Source organism: Pelodiscus sinensis, chromosome 7 (assembly GCF_052426305.1).
Source record: "Pelodiscus sinensis isolate ZL-2025 chromosome 7, ASM5242630v1, whole genome shotgun sequence".
NCBI lineage: Eukaryota > Metazoa > Chordata > Testudines > Trionychidae > Pelodiscus > Pelodiscus sinensis.
The window spans coordinates 73,519,114-73,533,995 of NC_143058.1; the positions used below are offsets into that span (position 1 = coordinate 73,519,114).

Below are 14,882 nucleotides of genomic sequence, written 5' to 3' on the forward strand. Positions count from 1 at the left end.
TCAATTAGCTAATTAAATGCTACTTAACATCTCTAATTCAGATCAGACTATAGCGATTCAACAGTCCTAACAAGCAGTCCAGTGTGAATTTATTCACTCTAAACTGTTAGGGTACGTCTAGACTGCGGCAGTATCCTGCAATAGCTATTCCGCATCTTTTAAATCAGCCCGTTATTTTGAAATAGATTTCAAAATAACGGCAGCCCATTATTTCAAAATAACAGGCTCGCTATTCCAATGTCTCTGTAACCCTTGTTCCTCGAGAGTTAAGGGACGTTTCAGAACAGTGGTTTATTTTGAAATTTGGTGCTGTGTAGACAGCGCCAAATTTCAGAATAAGCTAATTAGACTGAAAGAAGATACATAATTTGCATAGCTCAAATTGCATATCTTATTTTGACCTATGGGTGCAGTGTAGATACGCCTTTAGAGTCAATGTGGAACAAGGAGAAACATTTAACCAAGTCCTCCCACTGCTGCCCACAATCCAAGGGGATTCTTTCAAAATATTTCAAAATCCCCCAATGTTTCTGCTAGGAAGCCATGCCAGGAACTTTGACATAGGTAACCAACTGGCACTACAACTGCAGTGACTTAAAACAATACTAGTATAGGCATGGAGAAAAAGTGCAAATAATTTTAAACTTCTGCATGGCTGGTGCATTTGCACTGAACTGTTTGTGCTTACATTGGTTCTGTTTAACTAGTTTCAATATAAAATGTTCAAGTTTCCATTGTGCATATATATATATATTAGTATGTAAAATACTCTCTTTCTCTATATAAAGTATGTAAAAGTTCCATCAAAGCACCTCTGGAATTGCAGCTTCCATTAGAGAGAAAGGAGAAGGTACACATCCACTGTCCTGTGCAATTTCTAATGGCTGATAAATAACTTCAGAAGGGTGCAGATAGAAGAATGAGGTTGAAGAGGCAGGAGACTGAAATAAAACAAGATGTAGTATAAGTTACTGAACTGTGCTATAGGAAAACAACAACAAACTAAAGACTTAAACAACTGACACTAAAATTTAGGCAACTTAAAAAAATATTTAAAAGTTTCAGATACCACGCTTGGCTTTGAGTCACTGTGTTATTTTTACATTTTTACAATCAAATTTGCCTATTTTAAAAATGTTGCTTTCTTTTGCTGTGTAAAGGACTTACATGAACAAAAAGGAAATGTAACCAATAATCTGATGACACAAGGAAATAATAAATATAGCTTTACATAAAGTGCTGTCAAAAGCATAATAAAAACATTAACATTTCTCCTCATTCAGTCATAGTAATTTTAGATGCCACTGTAAAAAAGTAAAAAGTTTGCAAAAACAATATGAATTTTAAATTGATGTAGTTGCTTTAACATTTTAATCTTGGGACAATTTGGTAGAAAAGAAAAAAAAGGAAACTACAAAAAGTTAAAAAACAGGACAGATTATGTTTTTGAAGCACATTAAAAGTAAACCGATGTACTTTTAAAACTAAATAAAACAAAAAAAACCGATTTGAGTCCAAATCCATACATCAAAACATATATCAAGTTACAATATAATTATGACTACATCATAAAAGTTGAAAGTTTTTCTATATCTACAAAAACGTGATCACTTTCTGTTCTTCCTGCAATAGTTGACCTACAGAATAACTAAAAGAGAAGAGTGATAGAAATGTAGCCGTGTTAGTCTGGTGTAGCTGAAACAAAATACAGGATTATGTAGCACTTTAAAGACTAACAAGATGGTTTATTAGATGATGAGCTTTCGTGGGCCAGACCCACTTCCTCAGATCAAATAGTGGAAGAAAATAGTCACAACCATATATACCAAAGGATACAATTAAAAAAAATGAACACATATGAAAAGGACAAATCACATTGCAGAACAGAAGGGCGATGCGGGGGGGGGGGGGGGGAGGAAGGAATGTGAATGCCTGTGAGTTAATGATATTAGAGGTGGGGAAGGGTAGATGTCTGTGAGTTAATAGTATTAGAGGTGATAATTGGGGAAGCTATCTTTGTAATGGGTAAGATAGCTGGGGTCTTTGATCAGCCCCCTGCGGAGAGTGTCGAATTTTAGCATGAATGCCAGTTCAGAGGATTCCCTTTCAAGTGCAGATTTGAATGTCTTCTGAAGTAGGATGCAGGTGAGTAGGTCATTGAGACAGTGTCCTTTCTGGTAGAAATGGCAAGCAACTGTTTTTTCTTTGTGATCCTGTCTAATGTCTGTTTTGTGGGCATTGATTCTTTGGCGAAGTGTCTGAGATGTTTGTCCAATGTACATAGCAGACCTATGTCCATTAGTTCGAACGTCCGTTAATTCGAACTAACTTTGTAGTGTAGACATACCCAGAGTGTCTAACACTGCTTCTTCCTTACCAAGGTGAGGCTTAAGGTAAAAGACCAGAAGAGAATGGGTTGGTTAATGTGGCACACTGAAGATACTTTTGGTAAGAACTTGAACTGTGGTTGTAATGTGTAATAGGAAAAATACAGTGAACGGAGGAGTACACTGTAAGAGCCCCTATTTTGCTAGCTTGCTTCTCAGACATGATGCCTACCAGAAATGCTGTTTACACTGATAAATGAAGGAACAAAGAATTAGCCTGTGGCTCAAACAGTAACTTCAACTTAAGAATCAAATTGGGATTCCAAATCAGAACAGGGTATTTGACTTATGGGAAGAGATTTCCCACTCCCCTGAGGAACCCCACTGTAGTTGAGTGAACAAACAAAGAATAACCCTCTATTGGAGTGTGGAAAGCTGTTATAGCTGCCTAACAGAGCTCAACAACAAACATGAGTATTTTAGCTCAGGATGTAGTCCAGTGTATCTGACAGCAGTGAGGTTGCTAGTGGAATGTACTTTAGGACACACCCGCACCAAAATCGTGTCCATTTTTTGCAAGTAAGTATTGTGCATAGACTACTTCTTGCCATATAATAGTACTCTTTTTACTCCCTTTGAAAAGGTTATTTCTAAACCTGCAATCCATTGACTAGATGTACTTGGAGGCATAGGACTATCTTCTTGGGAAAGAAGTTAAGGAGCAGTCCAGAGAATGATTGGTAAGCAGACAATGTCCGTCTATTGCCAAAATATGTGGCTGAGTTTATTTCCCACTTGTGGTCTTGAGAAAGTGTATGCTAAGAGCATCTACAGTTATATTCTGATCGCCTGAGAGGTAAGCTGCTGTGATCATGATCTGATTCCGTATGCACCAATTCAAAAAATTTGACAGCTTCCACACAGAAGGGGATCTAGCCCTTCCTTGTCAGTTGAAATAGAACATGCATGACATATTGTTTACTATGAATGATATATATTTATCCCTGGATCAATAGCAGAAATTGGAGATAGGGATATATGACCGCCCTGAGTTTTAGCATGCTGATATTCAGAAGCCATTTTCCATGTTCAACTCCCTAATAGAAATGCAGTGACAGACAATGTTTTTAAAAAGACATGCTCTTGAGAAAAAGGAAGCCGTTTCTTCTATGGAAACAAAAGACCCCAAAGGAAAGAATAGACTTTACCTCCCTTTAAAGGTTTTGGACCAAACCCAAAACCCACAAAGTGGGGTGAGATGACACTGAAGAGGCTTGCATTCAGGTGTTTTCTACCTTTTCCATAGGCCTGTAACTGTCTTGTGCCTTTTAAGGGGTGCATGCAGCTATCTCTACACTACCAAGCTTACAGCAGAACAGGTGTACGGATACCGCTACACCACTGTAAAATCTCTTAACGTAGCCACTTGATGCTGATGGGAGAGAGGTCTCCCACCAATGAAATAAACCACGTCAATAAGCAGTGGTAGCTATGTCGATGGTGCAGCTGTGCCTCTGTAGTTCTTAGTGAAGATGCTACCTTCACTGTCAGGAGAAGCTTGCCAATTGGTGTAGGTACTCTACCTTTCTGAGAGTAGCCCTCCTACTGACATAACATTATCTATATGGGAATTTGGTTAGTATAATTGCATTGCTCCTTTTCCCATATCTCTCAGCAATGCAGTTATGTCAACTTTAAGTGTATAGAGCAGAGCAGGGCTAAGGCTGGGGTTGACAGAGGCCACTGCTAATAGACTAACCAGGGCATGTCTAACTGTCCTGTGTTTCAGGAATTTAATGATACCTTTGAGTTCAGATTCAAAATCCCTTGGATGGCAAGAATCCCAATCCATAGGGACTAGAGAACGACCACAAGAAAGCAGCATCCCTTTTGTCCAGCTTGTAGGAAGGAAATATGCGAATAAACAAACTGGATGTGATAATTCATTAAATTATACTATATCCCTTCCATTATGCCAGGAAATATTGTACGATGGCATTACTGAGATACAGCAAACAATATTAATTTGAACAATGGTTAACAACTCCTTTGGAAGATACTAATTACATTGAATTATGGACAGTGATTTAAAAATTGAAAACCACACATAGAATCATAGAACTGGAAGAGACCTCAGAAGGTCATTAAGTCCAGCCCCCTGCTATAGGCAGGACCAATCCCAACTAAATGAACACAGTGCATTCAAACAATTAAGGTGATGACCAAATGCTGTAATTATATATTTACCTGTGGAATACTCCATTGCCACTGCCCTGAAAGACACTGTGGAGGTGCCTAGGTTCATAAAAATAAGATTGTTTGAATTATGAAATAATATACTTTCTCATATGGAAAATACAGATCTTTCAAATACATTGTTTTCAAAATAAAACAAGACATGGTGAAAAGAATATAAAGTAAAATTTTCCAAAGCATCCAAGTATTTAGGAGCATAAGTCCTATTGACTTTCAATGGCACTTTTGAAAATAGTGCTTAGTATCCTAAATGACTTAAGCACTTTTAAAAATTTGACAATTAAAAAAAAAATACAAAGTGTTACAAAATGTCGATGATTTGTTCACCAGTTTTTAAGCCAGGACGGAATTGACCCAACTATTTAGCCCTACCATAAAGAAAGGATTGAAATTCATTCCAAGTAGGCAGGCAGAAAATTCAGCCTTAGTGAGGGGTTGTAGGAATGGAATAGCTACAAGTGTACAATCTAATATGACTTTAAATTTTAGGTATTGCACTTGTACATTTTGAAGGGAGCATTGTTTGGCCAGAGAGATAGCTGCTAAGAATTTATGATTTTGAGAGACTGGTGATAGCAAAACTGGAGAGTTGCAATCTTCAAGCTATGAAAATGATGTACTATTTTCTGACTTTTACCTGGTAAGGATATGCAGGTTGATGATAAACAGGTTGAGCTACCATTACAGGGGAACTGGAAATGGAGCGTGACTTTAAAAGAAAAAAGAGACAGATAAAATTTCTTATTTAATACATTAATCTGCAGAATTGTTACTAAAACGTACACCTTAAATACTATACACTATGCAACTTGGCATTTAAAAAAATTAATTTATAAAGAACGGTTACTTACAGTAACTATGATTCCTTTGATGATCACTTGCATGGATCTACATTACAGACAAAGCACATGGCCTAGGCACATGAACTCAGAACTTTCTTAAAAGCAGTATCCATTGGGCTGTTCCCATACCCTATACCTGCGGACGTGCAAGGGAATGCAGCCACAAACCTAATTTAAGTTCCTTTCACCAATCACAAAATCTGCTGAAAGATATACTGTACCAAAGTCTACAAAGATAAAATAATTGAGGGACCTGATACTAAAGGGTATAGTGTATGTCTACACAGCAAAAAAAAAATGCACAATTTATCCAAGCCAGCTGACTCCAGCTCATGAGGCTCAAGCTGCAGTGTAGATTTCCGTGCTTAGGCTGCAGGTCAAGCTTTGGAATCCTACACAGCAGCAAAATAACCGATGACTCCAAGTCAGATGGTACTGGTCAGCCATGGTCTTTTCTTTGCTGTTTACACATACACGCAACATCAGATGAATCAACATTAATGTATTGGGCATCCCAGATTTGAGGCATTAAAGCTTGTGGTAATCAACATCAAAGTAATCAGTAGCTGGCTCAAGTCAGCTGACTCAGGCTTGCATGGCTCAGGCTAAGGGCATCTCTTTACTCACTGCACTGGATATCGATGTTCTGGCATTCGATTTAGCAGGTCTAGTATAGACCAGTAAATCGAACACTGAGGGCAACTTCAGCTAGCACCTGTACTTGCAGTTGCAAGGAGTAAGGGAAGCCAATGGGAGCGTTTGCTCGTCAGCCTCCCACTGTGGGGACACCGCCAAGCTTGGCTTAAGGTAAGCCAACTCCAGCTACGTATTCTAAGCCTTAAGCAGACTTTCCAGATCTAGTGTAGACCTGGCCTGAGAGGCTGTTTGAGGGAGTAGATGTTTGGGCTCAGGTGGGGATCTGAGCTCTGGAACCCTTACACCTTGCAGGGTCCCCTGGACTCCTGCTTGAACAGGAACATCTACACTGCAATTAAACAACGCCTTAGCCTGAATCAGCTGGCAAAGGCCAGTTGTGAGTTTTTAGCTGCAGTGTAGACATACCTATGATTTCTAAAAGAGACCAAAATCTAATAGTAAACTTTACGTAATCTGTAAATTTCCTCCCAAACCATTTTTTCGATACAACTTCTTGATAAAGATAAAATATTTGTCATTGAGGACTGAAAAAAAGGTACTTGCCCTTCCCTGTTTAAAATCAGTGGATCTACCTCCATTCATCCACCTTGCAAAACAAACATCAATTCTAAAATGGATGTGAAACAGATCGGGTGATTGCCAATTTATGAATTTCATTTTTTGTGAACACTATTATATTTCACCTTCCATTCTGAATGTAATCTTTATTGTAACCTGAAACGTTCATTATGGTAACAGAAAGTTGACATATAGTAGGGAGGCTATAAGAGAGCCATTAGTATTAAAAGTCCCCTTCCTAGGGGGAAAAAAGTTAATAGACTTTGAACGTTTTGCCCAGAAGCTAACAAGGGGATGGAGCATAGAAAATCTTAAATGAAAAATAGACAAAAAAAGGTAGCAAAAGCTGTTTTAAAAAGAAGAATATGCTTTAAACAAGGGAAATCATTTCACTGCCACAAACAAACAAACAAAAAACAAGTTGAAAAAAGTGGAGACAATAGAGGCTTTTTCTCCCTAAAGGACAGTGATCAAAACCAAAGCTCTCAAAATGGGGTGAGATCACATGGGACGGCATTCGGTAATTTGTTTTTCATGATCCGTAATTCTCTTGTGCTTTTTAAGAGTAAAGTGTATGTGTATAAGAAATTCCTTTGTTAAACCTGTGTTCCTTGCTTTATAGCTATAGTGACCCTGAAGGGATTAACTAGAAAGCTCACACAGCCAGGTGGACTCGGGGGGAGGGGTCGGAGGAAGTGTAGACACTGGTTCTGGGATCTAGGTAGCCAGAAAACAAGATCTCACTGCCCATAGTTGTATATACTATGTTGTATATACACATAGCTGTATATACTATGAGATAAGGTCAAATTTATTAAGGTTGGTTTCTGGGCACCTGAATTTGCAAAGTCGAAGGTCCATGTCTTCACTGCAGTGAAGAATATAGTGTGAAGTAGTGTGTCCCCATCAGGGAGCCTACCGTCGACTCAGAGTGTGATGTACCATGGGTAGGTTTGCATTCTGGGCTATGCTCCTACTGCCCACTGGGACCAAAACTGTGCAATACGTGGTTATGGGTTCATGTCACCAGCGTCCCATAGTACACTCAGTATAGTCCCTCCCCACTTATGTGAGATCAATGGGAAGCAGTCTGCTCATGCCTTTTTGGGCCTTAGTTTGAAGCACAGATGCCACAGCAGTGCAAGCTTAGATCTCGGCTTGCTGCAAGCCACAATGATGCATCCACATCTTGGCCTCCCCAACCTTCTTGCCAAGGAGCACATAAACCACAAGGGATACTTCTCCTTAGTGCTGCAGGTATTGGTGGATCACAAGGGCCGTTTCCCCAACATCAATGTGGGATGATCGGAAAAGGTGCATGATGCTCACATCTTTAGGAAATCTTCTGAAAGATGCACACTGGAACTTTCCCCCCCAAACAGGAAAATCAGAATCCGAGAAGTATAAATGCCTGTTATGATCCGTGGTGACCCAGCCTACCCCTTGCTCCCATGGTTCATGACGCTAGTCTTGGGCAGCCTAGACCCCAGCAAGGAGGAGTTCAACTACAGGCTGAGCAAGTGCAGTGTTGGTAGCTGAATGCGCCTTTGGATGATTAAAGGGTAGGTTGAGGAGTCTCCTGACTCGTTTGAAGCACAGCAAATGCAACATTCAATTTGTGTGGGCAGCCTGTTGTACGCTCCATAACCTTTGCGAGAGAAAGAGAAGGTTACTCACTTCGTGCAGTAACGGAGGTTCTTCAAGATGGTTGTCCCTGTGGGTGCTCCACTTTAGGTCTTGCAGCACTGTTGCATGTCTAGATGGAGTTTTACAGAAGCAGTGCCCTCTGGCGTGTTGTACGCGAAGCAGATGGCACGCACAGTACCACTACCATGCACGCGTGGCAATTGTTCCTTCAGTTCAGTTCCTTCTCTGCCCTGGAAGGACAACAAGTCTGAAGCAGAGGGAAGGAAGGGTGGTGGAACACCCACAGGGACAACCATCTTGAAGAACCTCTGTTACTGCATAAAGTGAGTAACCTTCTCTTCCTCTTCGAGGAGTATCCCTGTGGGTGCTCAACCTTAGGCGACTATATAGCAGTGCCCGTGTTAGGAGGTGGGTGCTTCAGTTAACAATCGTGTTGGGCCTTGGTGAGGACTGTGAATCTAAATTCCATGCCCCATTTCAGGTAAATGTCCAAGGTGTAATGTCTGGCAAAAGCGTGTGCCGAGACCATTGTCTCTGCAAATGTCCATCAGATTAATGCTGCTAAGGTAGGCCACAAAGGTTGCCATGACCCTTGTAAAATGCGCTTGCAATTGCAGAGGAGTCTGCTGGTTAAAACTGGCGTAAGCCAGGCGGATGCAATCTACGATCAACTTGGAAAGTCTCTATGTCGAGATTTGCACACCCAAGGACCTATTAGGGATGGAGATGAAAAGTCTGTTAGTTTTACGAATTGCCTTTGTCCTCTCTAGATAAAAGGCAATTGAGTGGCGCACATCGACCGCGTGCCATTTAGCTTCTTCGGTGGTGGCATGAGACTTTGGGCAGAAGATAGATAGCACCAGCGGTTTGTTGCAATACCAGGAGGTAAGAATTTTTGGTAAGAACTTTGGATGTGGTCGGAGGACCACCCTGTCCTTATGAAAAATGGTAAAGGGTGTAGGCCAACAGCACTCTAATTTCACTTAATCTTCTGGCTGAGGGGAGTGCGACTAATGTAGCAACTTTAATTGAAAGATGCATCATTGAACACACAGCCTAGGTTCGAACAGTGTATGGGTTGGGGCTCATAGTACAAGGTTTAGATCCCAGGCTGGGATTGGTGTTCTAACAGGTGGAAACGTGTTCTGGATGCTCTTTAGGAATCGTTTAGTGGGCGAAGACTGATTTGTCCTTGACGGGTTGGTGGAATGCAGTTATGGCTGCAAGGTATACCTTTAACGAGCTGAGGGAGAGGCCTGTATATTTTAGATGTAAAAGGTACTCTAGTATATCGGCCAGAGGAATCATGAATAGATCTACGGATCTGTGGTTTGCCCAGGAACAGAATCTTCACCACAGATAACATTTTCTCGTGAGACTGTGCGACTACTTATTAGGATCTGTCTGACCTGATCCATAAATGCTGCTTCTATTGAGGAGAGCCAGTGAAGAGCCAAGCTCAGATGCAAAGAATGTGGGGAGATGGGTGCTGGACGAGACCCTGTTGCTGAGTCAGGAGATGAAGGACTATTGGAAGCTGCCATGGAGGCCTTAGGGACATGTGAAGTAGGTAAGTATACCATGTCTGACAGGGCCAAGCTGGAGTGATGAGGCTTACGGATGCTGTCCCCGCTCTTATTTTGTTGACCTCTTGGTAAAGAAGTGGTGTTGGCAGAAAGGCATAGAGGAGGGGTGTGTTACAAGGTATTATAAATGCGTCACCCAGAGAGTGTAGTCCAATGCCCGCAAAAGAACAGTACTGTGGACACTTTGTTCGCAAAGGTTGCAAACAAGTTGATCTTTTGGAATCCCCAGCATGAGAAAACAGTGTGGAGTATGCCATCGTCCAATTCCCATTTGTGGTTGGAAGTGAACTTCCTGTTGAGGGTGTCTGCCGTAATATTGTCCTTGCCCAGCAGATAAAAGGCTTGTATGCAGACATTGTGGTCTATGCATCATGACCATAGGTGTGTTGCCTCTTTGCACAGCGGAAGGATCTGGCTCCCCTTTGCCTGTTTATGTAGTGCAATGTGGCTTGAGTGTCCATAAAAATCTGTACTGTGTTGCCCTGGCTTTGTGGCAGGAAGTTCTGGCAGGCATACCGGTTAGCCCCGAGTTACAACACACTGATGTGGAGGGAGCACTTGTGGGACTGCCATCGTTTTCGGACTGTGAGGGGGACTGAATGCACTCCCCACGTTAGGAGGGAAGCATCCATCGTGATTGTGATCGTCGGGGAACTTCTGCGGAAGGGTACCCCAGTGCATACTTTTTTAGATCCACCCACCGCTGTAGTGAACTCTTGATCCTGTGTGGGAGCAGTATCAGCTTGCTGATACTGGTGTAATGGGGTCTGTACCCCATTCTGAGCCATTAATGCATCAGTCTCATATGCAGTCTGGCATGCGACACCACTTCTGTGGCTGCTGCCATGTGGCCTAGAAGCTGTAGGCAAGTTCTTACAGAAACGTGCAGGCTGGATTGCAGCACTTCGACACGGTGCTTGATCGTTTGAAAGTGGTGGTACGGGAGAGAGGCCGTTGCCTGGGTGCAGTCGAGATAGGCTCCTATAAACTCTATGGTCTGAGCCAGTTGGAGCTTGCATTTGGCTAGGTTGGAATCCCAGAGTCTAGAATAAGGACATGGTCTGGGAGACTGCCTCATGGACTTCCTGGCAGGTGGGTGCTCTGATCAGGCAGTCGTCGAGGTAGGGGAATATAGATATGCCTCATTCGCAGAGGTGGGCTGCCACTACAGCGATGAGTTTTGAAAAGACCCTTGGGGCCGTGGAAAGGCTGAAGGGCAGCACCATGTATTGGAAATGTGCGGAGCCCCGTGTAAACCTCAAGTATTTGCGATGCGCAGGATGCATAGATACGTGAAAGTAAGCGTCTTGGAGGTCAAGAGTTGATAGCGAGTCTCCTTCGTTTAGAGCTGGTATTATGGTAGCCAAAGTCACCATCTTGAAGCCTTCCTCTGAATGTGGCAGTAAAGTTTCCTGTGACCGAGAACTGGTCTCCAAGCTCCTGATTTTTTTGTTGTAAGGAAATAGCGGGAGGCGAAGCCTCTGTTTCTGTGATGCTGAGGTACCGGTTCTATGGAACTGAGTAGGAGAAGATGGTCCATCTCGTGAAGTAGAACACTCTCGTGAGATGGGTCCCTGAAGAGGGACAGGGATGGAGAGTGGCTGGAAGGAAAATCAGTAAAAGAAATGTAGTATCCAGCTCTTACGACTTCTAGCACCCACTTGTTGGTCATGATGACTGACCATTGGTGGAAGAAAGGTAGGTAGAATTGGGATTGTTTTGTACAAAGGGGTGGTATTCCTGAGCTTCAAAATGTTTGCCTGGAGGTAGATGGCTGAGATGTGGCTGGCTGGTCAACGGTCTGTCTACGTTTGGTTTGACATTGTCTCCTCTGGTTGTCAAAGTGCCTCTGAGGCTGATTAAAAGGAGAGGATTTGTATCTCTGATTAAAGTATCTGTTTTGTTTGCGCTTTCCTGCAGGCACATGGATCCCAAAGGTTTTCAACGTTGTTCTGGAATCCTTGAGTAAATGGAGGGATGCATCAGTTGTGTCCGCAAACAGCTTAGATCCCTGGAAGGGGAGAGCCTCTATTGTGGCCTGTATCTCCCAAGGAAAACCTGACAGATGAACCTCATCACAATAGCTGTCACAATGGACCGTGAGGCTTTGTTGGATGTGTCGAGGGTGGCTTGAAGGGCCGTGCGGGAGATTAACCTTCCCTTATTTATATTGGCAGAGAACTGTTGCTTCTTATCCTCTGACAAGTTATCAATAAAAAGTGATCCCGGCAGGATCCATAAATAAAAAGTGATAGCTGTTCAAAGATGTGGTGGATGTATTTAGCCAACATGACAGTATAAGTCAATATACATAGTTGAAGAGAGGCTGAGGAATAAGTGTTCCTTCCCATAAGATCTAATCACTTCCACTTTTGGTCATACGAGGTAGTACGTGTTGCACTCTGTTTACCTCTTTGGTTGACAGAATCCTTCACTATAGAATTGGGGGAAGGATGAGAAAAGAGGAAGTCCGCTCCTTGCGGCACTACATATTTGCGGTCAGATCTCTCCCAGTCTGGTGGAATGGTGGCTGGCATTTGCTATACCATCTTGGCAGGATTCATAAGGGCAGGATCCATGGGCAAGGCCAGTTTGGAGTTTAGTGTTGCATGTAGTATGCTAGTCAGTTCGTGTTGGGTCTCAGGAAGGCTGACCAGGGTGACCTCAAGGATGTCAGCTACTCGTTTAAAGAGTTCTTGAAAAGAACAGAAGTTGTCACCCATCGTAGGAGGTGGAGGCATAAGGGTGTCATCAAGAGAGGAAGAGGCTTTGTGGGTTGTCGGGTGAGAGGAGGCTGATGATTCCTCATCACTGGAAACAATCTCTTCCTCTTGGTAGAGCGACCTGTCAATGGGTGGCAGGGACGATGCTCTGGAAGCAGGAGCCGTCGTCATGAGCTGCTGACCCTCTAATTAAACCCAATACGGTGCCTGCGGATTGAACCCAATACGATGCCCATGCTTGTGGCTCCTCAGTGCCGAAGTTGGCATGGGTGCTGACAGTACCGAGTGTGGCTTCTTTGGTGACGGTGGTGCCATGATTGTAGCCGGCTTGATTTTTTCCCCTCTCAGTGCCAACAGCACTGATTTTGCCTTGGCCTTGCCTAAAGGCTTGGAAGGCTTATGTAGGTCCTTTGATCCTCGGGAACCGTTGTACCTGATGGTCCTGGAGCCTCCCTGTCCAGAACCCTGATAGACATTGGAGCAGGGGGCAGTTTAGACGCTTGGTCCTGTTTTTTTGAGGGAGAGGCACCTTTGCTGGAGGAAAGGGACCTCTTCCTATTCTGGTCAGAGAAAGAGTCCCTCAAGGAGATGCTGGCCAGCACTGACTTTTCAGACATGGCCAGGGGGTGATGGTTGGCACAGGGGAGATGAATGCTCTGGATCTGTAGCCAGTCTTACCATGTTCTCGAGTGACAGAAGTTTCAATTGGAGCTGCTGTGCCTTCCTTGTGCGAGCTGTGAGCTGTTTGCAGTGCTTGCACTGTGCTGTAATGTGTGTCTGACCAAGGAAGCGCACGCATTTGGAGTGACCGTTGGAGATGGGGATAGAAAGCCTGCAGAAAACATGCATGGTAGTGGCACGGCGCTTGCTGTCTGCCACGCATGCACAGCACATCAGAGAGCACTGCAACTATAAATCTCCATGTCGACGCGCAATGGCGCCACAACACCTAAGGTGGAGCACTCACAGGGACACTCTTTGAAGAAGCGGGAAACTTTTGTGGCAGGGCAGGGTGCTGAAGTAGAGTGCCTAGGCAGAGTCTCTGAGCAGCCGGAAACCAGGGCAATAAGGAGAACACAGTGTGAGGCAACAAATCAGAGATGCCTTGAACATATGAATGGCCAGTTTTGAGTCTCTTCCATGTTGCTCTCAACAAGTTGCCCCACCATTTCCTATGTTTGCCTTTAATCTCCCATGCCTCAACTGCAGAACAAGTAATAAAGAGACTGTTGTTCAAAGAACTAGAGTTTTTATTTGGGGAAAAGAGCAGGGAAATGAAAGAAGTGGAAACCTGAAGAGGGGTGGGGGGCTGAAAAATGTGAGCCAGACACCCTTTTGCCTCCTGAAGTCCTGGAGGTTAGGGTTGCCCTTAAGTTCCCCCCCATGTCCTGGGTCCCTGGTGGATCTTGGGGGAGGAGGGAACAACAGAGCTGGGAAGGAGGGACAGGTGTTGTTATTGGGGCAGATGGGGTCCTGGGAGGAAGCCCTCTCCAGACATGCTGCCACGTGCTCCATCACAGCTGTCAGGGAGGCAAAGATAGTCACCTGATGCCTCGCCTACTACTATCTGGCGGCTTTCCTCTTCTGGCATTCAGCGATTTGGTTCTGGCGCTCTACCCGCATCTCCTCCATGAGGGAGTTCATGCACTCCCTTTGCTCCCTGATCATGTCCTCCCATGTGCATTTTCACCTGCAGATCTGAGCCAGGCAGACAGATTCTGTAAGAGGGGAAGTATGCAGCGAACTGGCAGTAATTCTAGCTGCAATGAAAAACTACAAGGGAACACATTATTGGAGATACATTGTGTTAAGCCTAACCCTAATCTGTCAGCCCACACTGAAGTGCTCTGTAAAGACAATCGAGATGTGTTCCACGAGGCATAAGGGAGTGGTTGACAAAGGCTTCCCCTGTCGACCGATCAGCGTCTTGACTCGCACGCTGTGCCGATGATCAGCTGAGCCGGCACAGCACGGCTGCCATTTTTATATTAATGAAACCGGGGGTATTTAAATCCCCACTTCATTGACTATGTCAGGTAGCCTATTTTACATGCCTCTGTTGGCAGAGGCATGTAGTCTAGACATACCCACAGTGATTGGGAGCAGATGCTGACTGAACATGGCCAGAAACCTGGGCCTTATCCTGCAATGCTTTGTGGTTCAATGACGCCAGACCATTTACTGGCAGCATGGTGTGGTAAGGTGTCCTACTGGGGAGGATGGAATAAGGCTAGCCCCCACTCCCAAAAACCTTGTTAGAAGAATCAAAGAGTTCCTATCTGAGAG

General features: G+C 43.7%; 1 protein-coding gene across 3 annotated transcripts in view; it reads right to left on the reverse strand.

Moving 5' to 3' along the window:
* BOLL (boule RNA binding protein) overlaps positions 1-14,882 on the reverse strand; it is a 117,979-nt gene that overhangs the window by 44,193 nt on the left and 58,904 nt on the right. For all 3 annotated transcript variants that reach the window (XR_012905401.2, XM_075934266.2, XM_075934263.2), the window contains exons 8-10: positions 5,221-5,292; positions 4,575-4,622; positions 813-941 (exon numbers count right to left, since the gene is read on the reverse strand). Coding sequence is in view for 2 of the 3 variants with exons in the window: in XM_075934266.2 (XP_075790381.1) it covers positions 813-941; positions 4,575-4,622; positions 5,221-5,292 (249 nt within the window). In the remaining variant the exon portion in view is untranslated. The remainder of the gene's footprint in view (positions 1-812; positions 942-4,574; positions 4,623-5,220; positions 5,293-14,882) is intronic.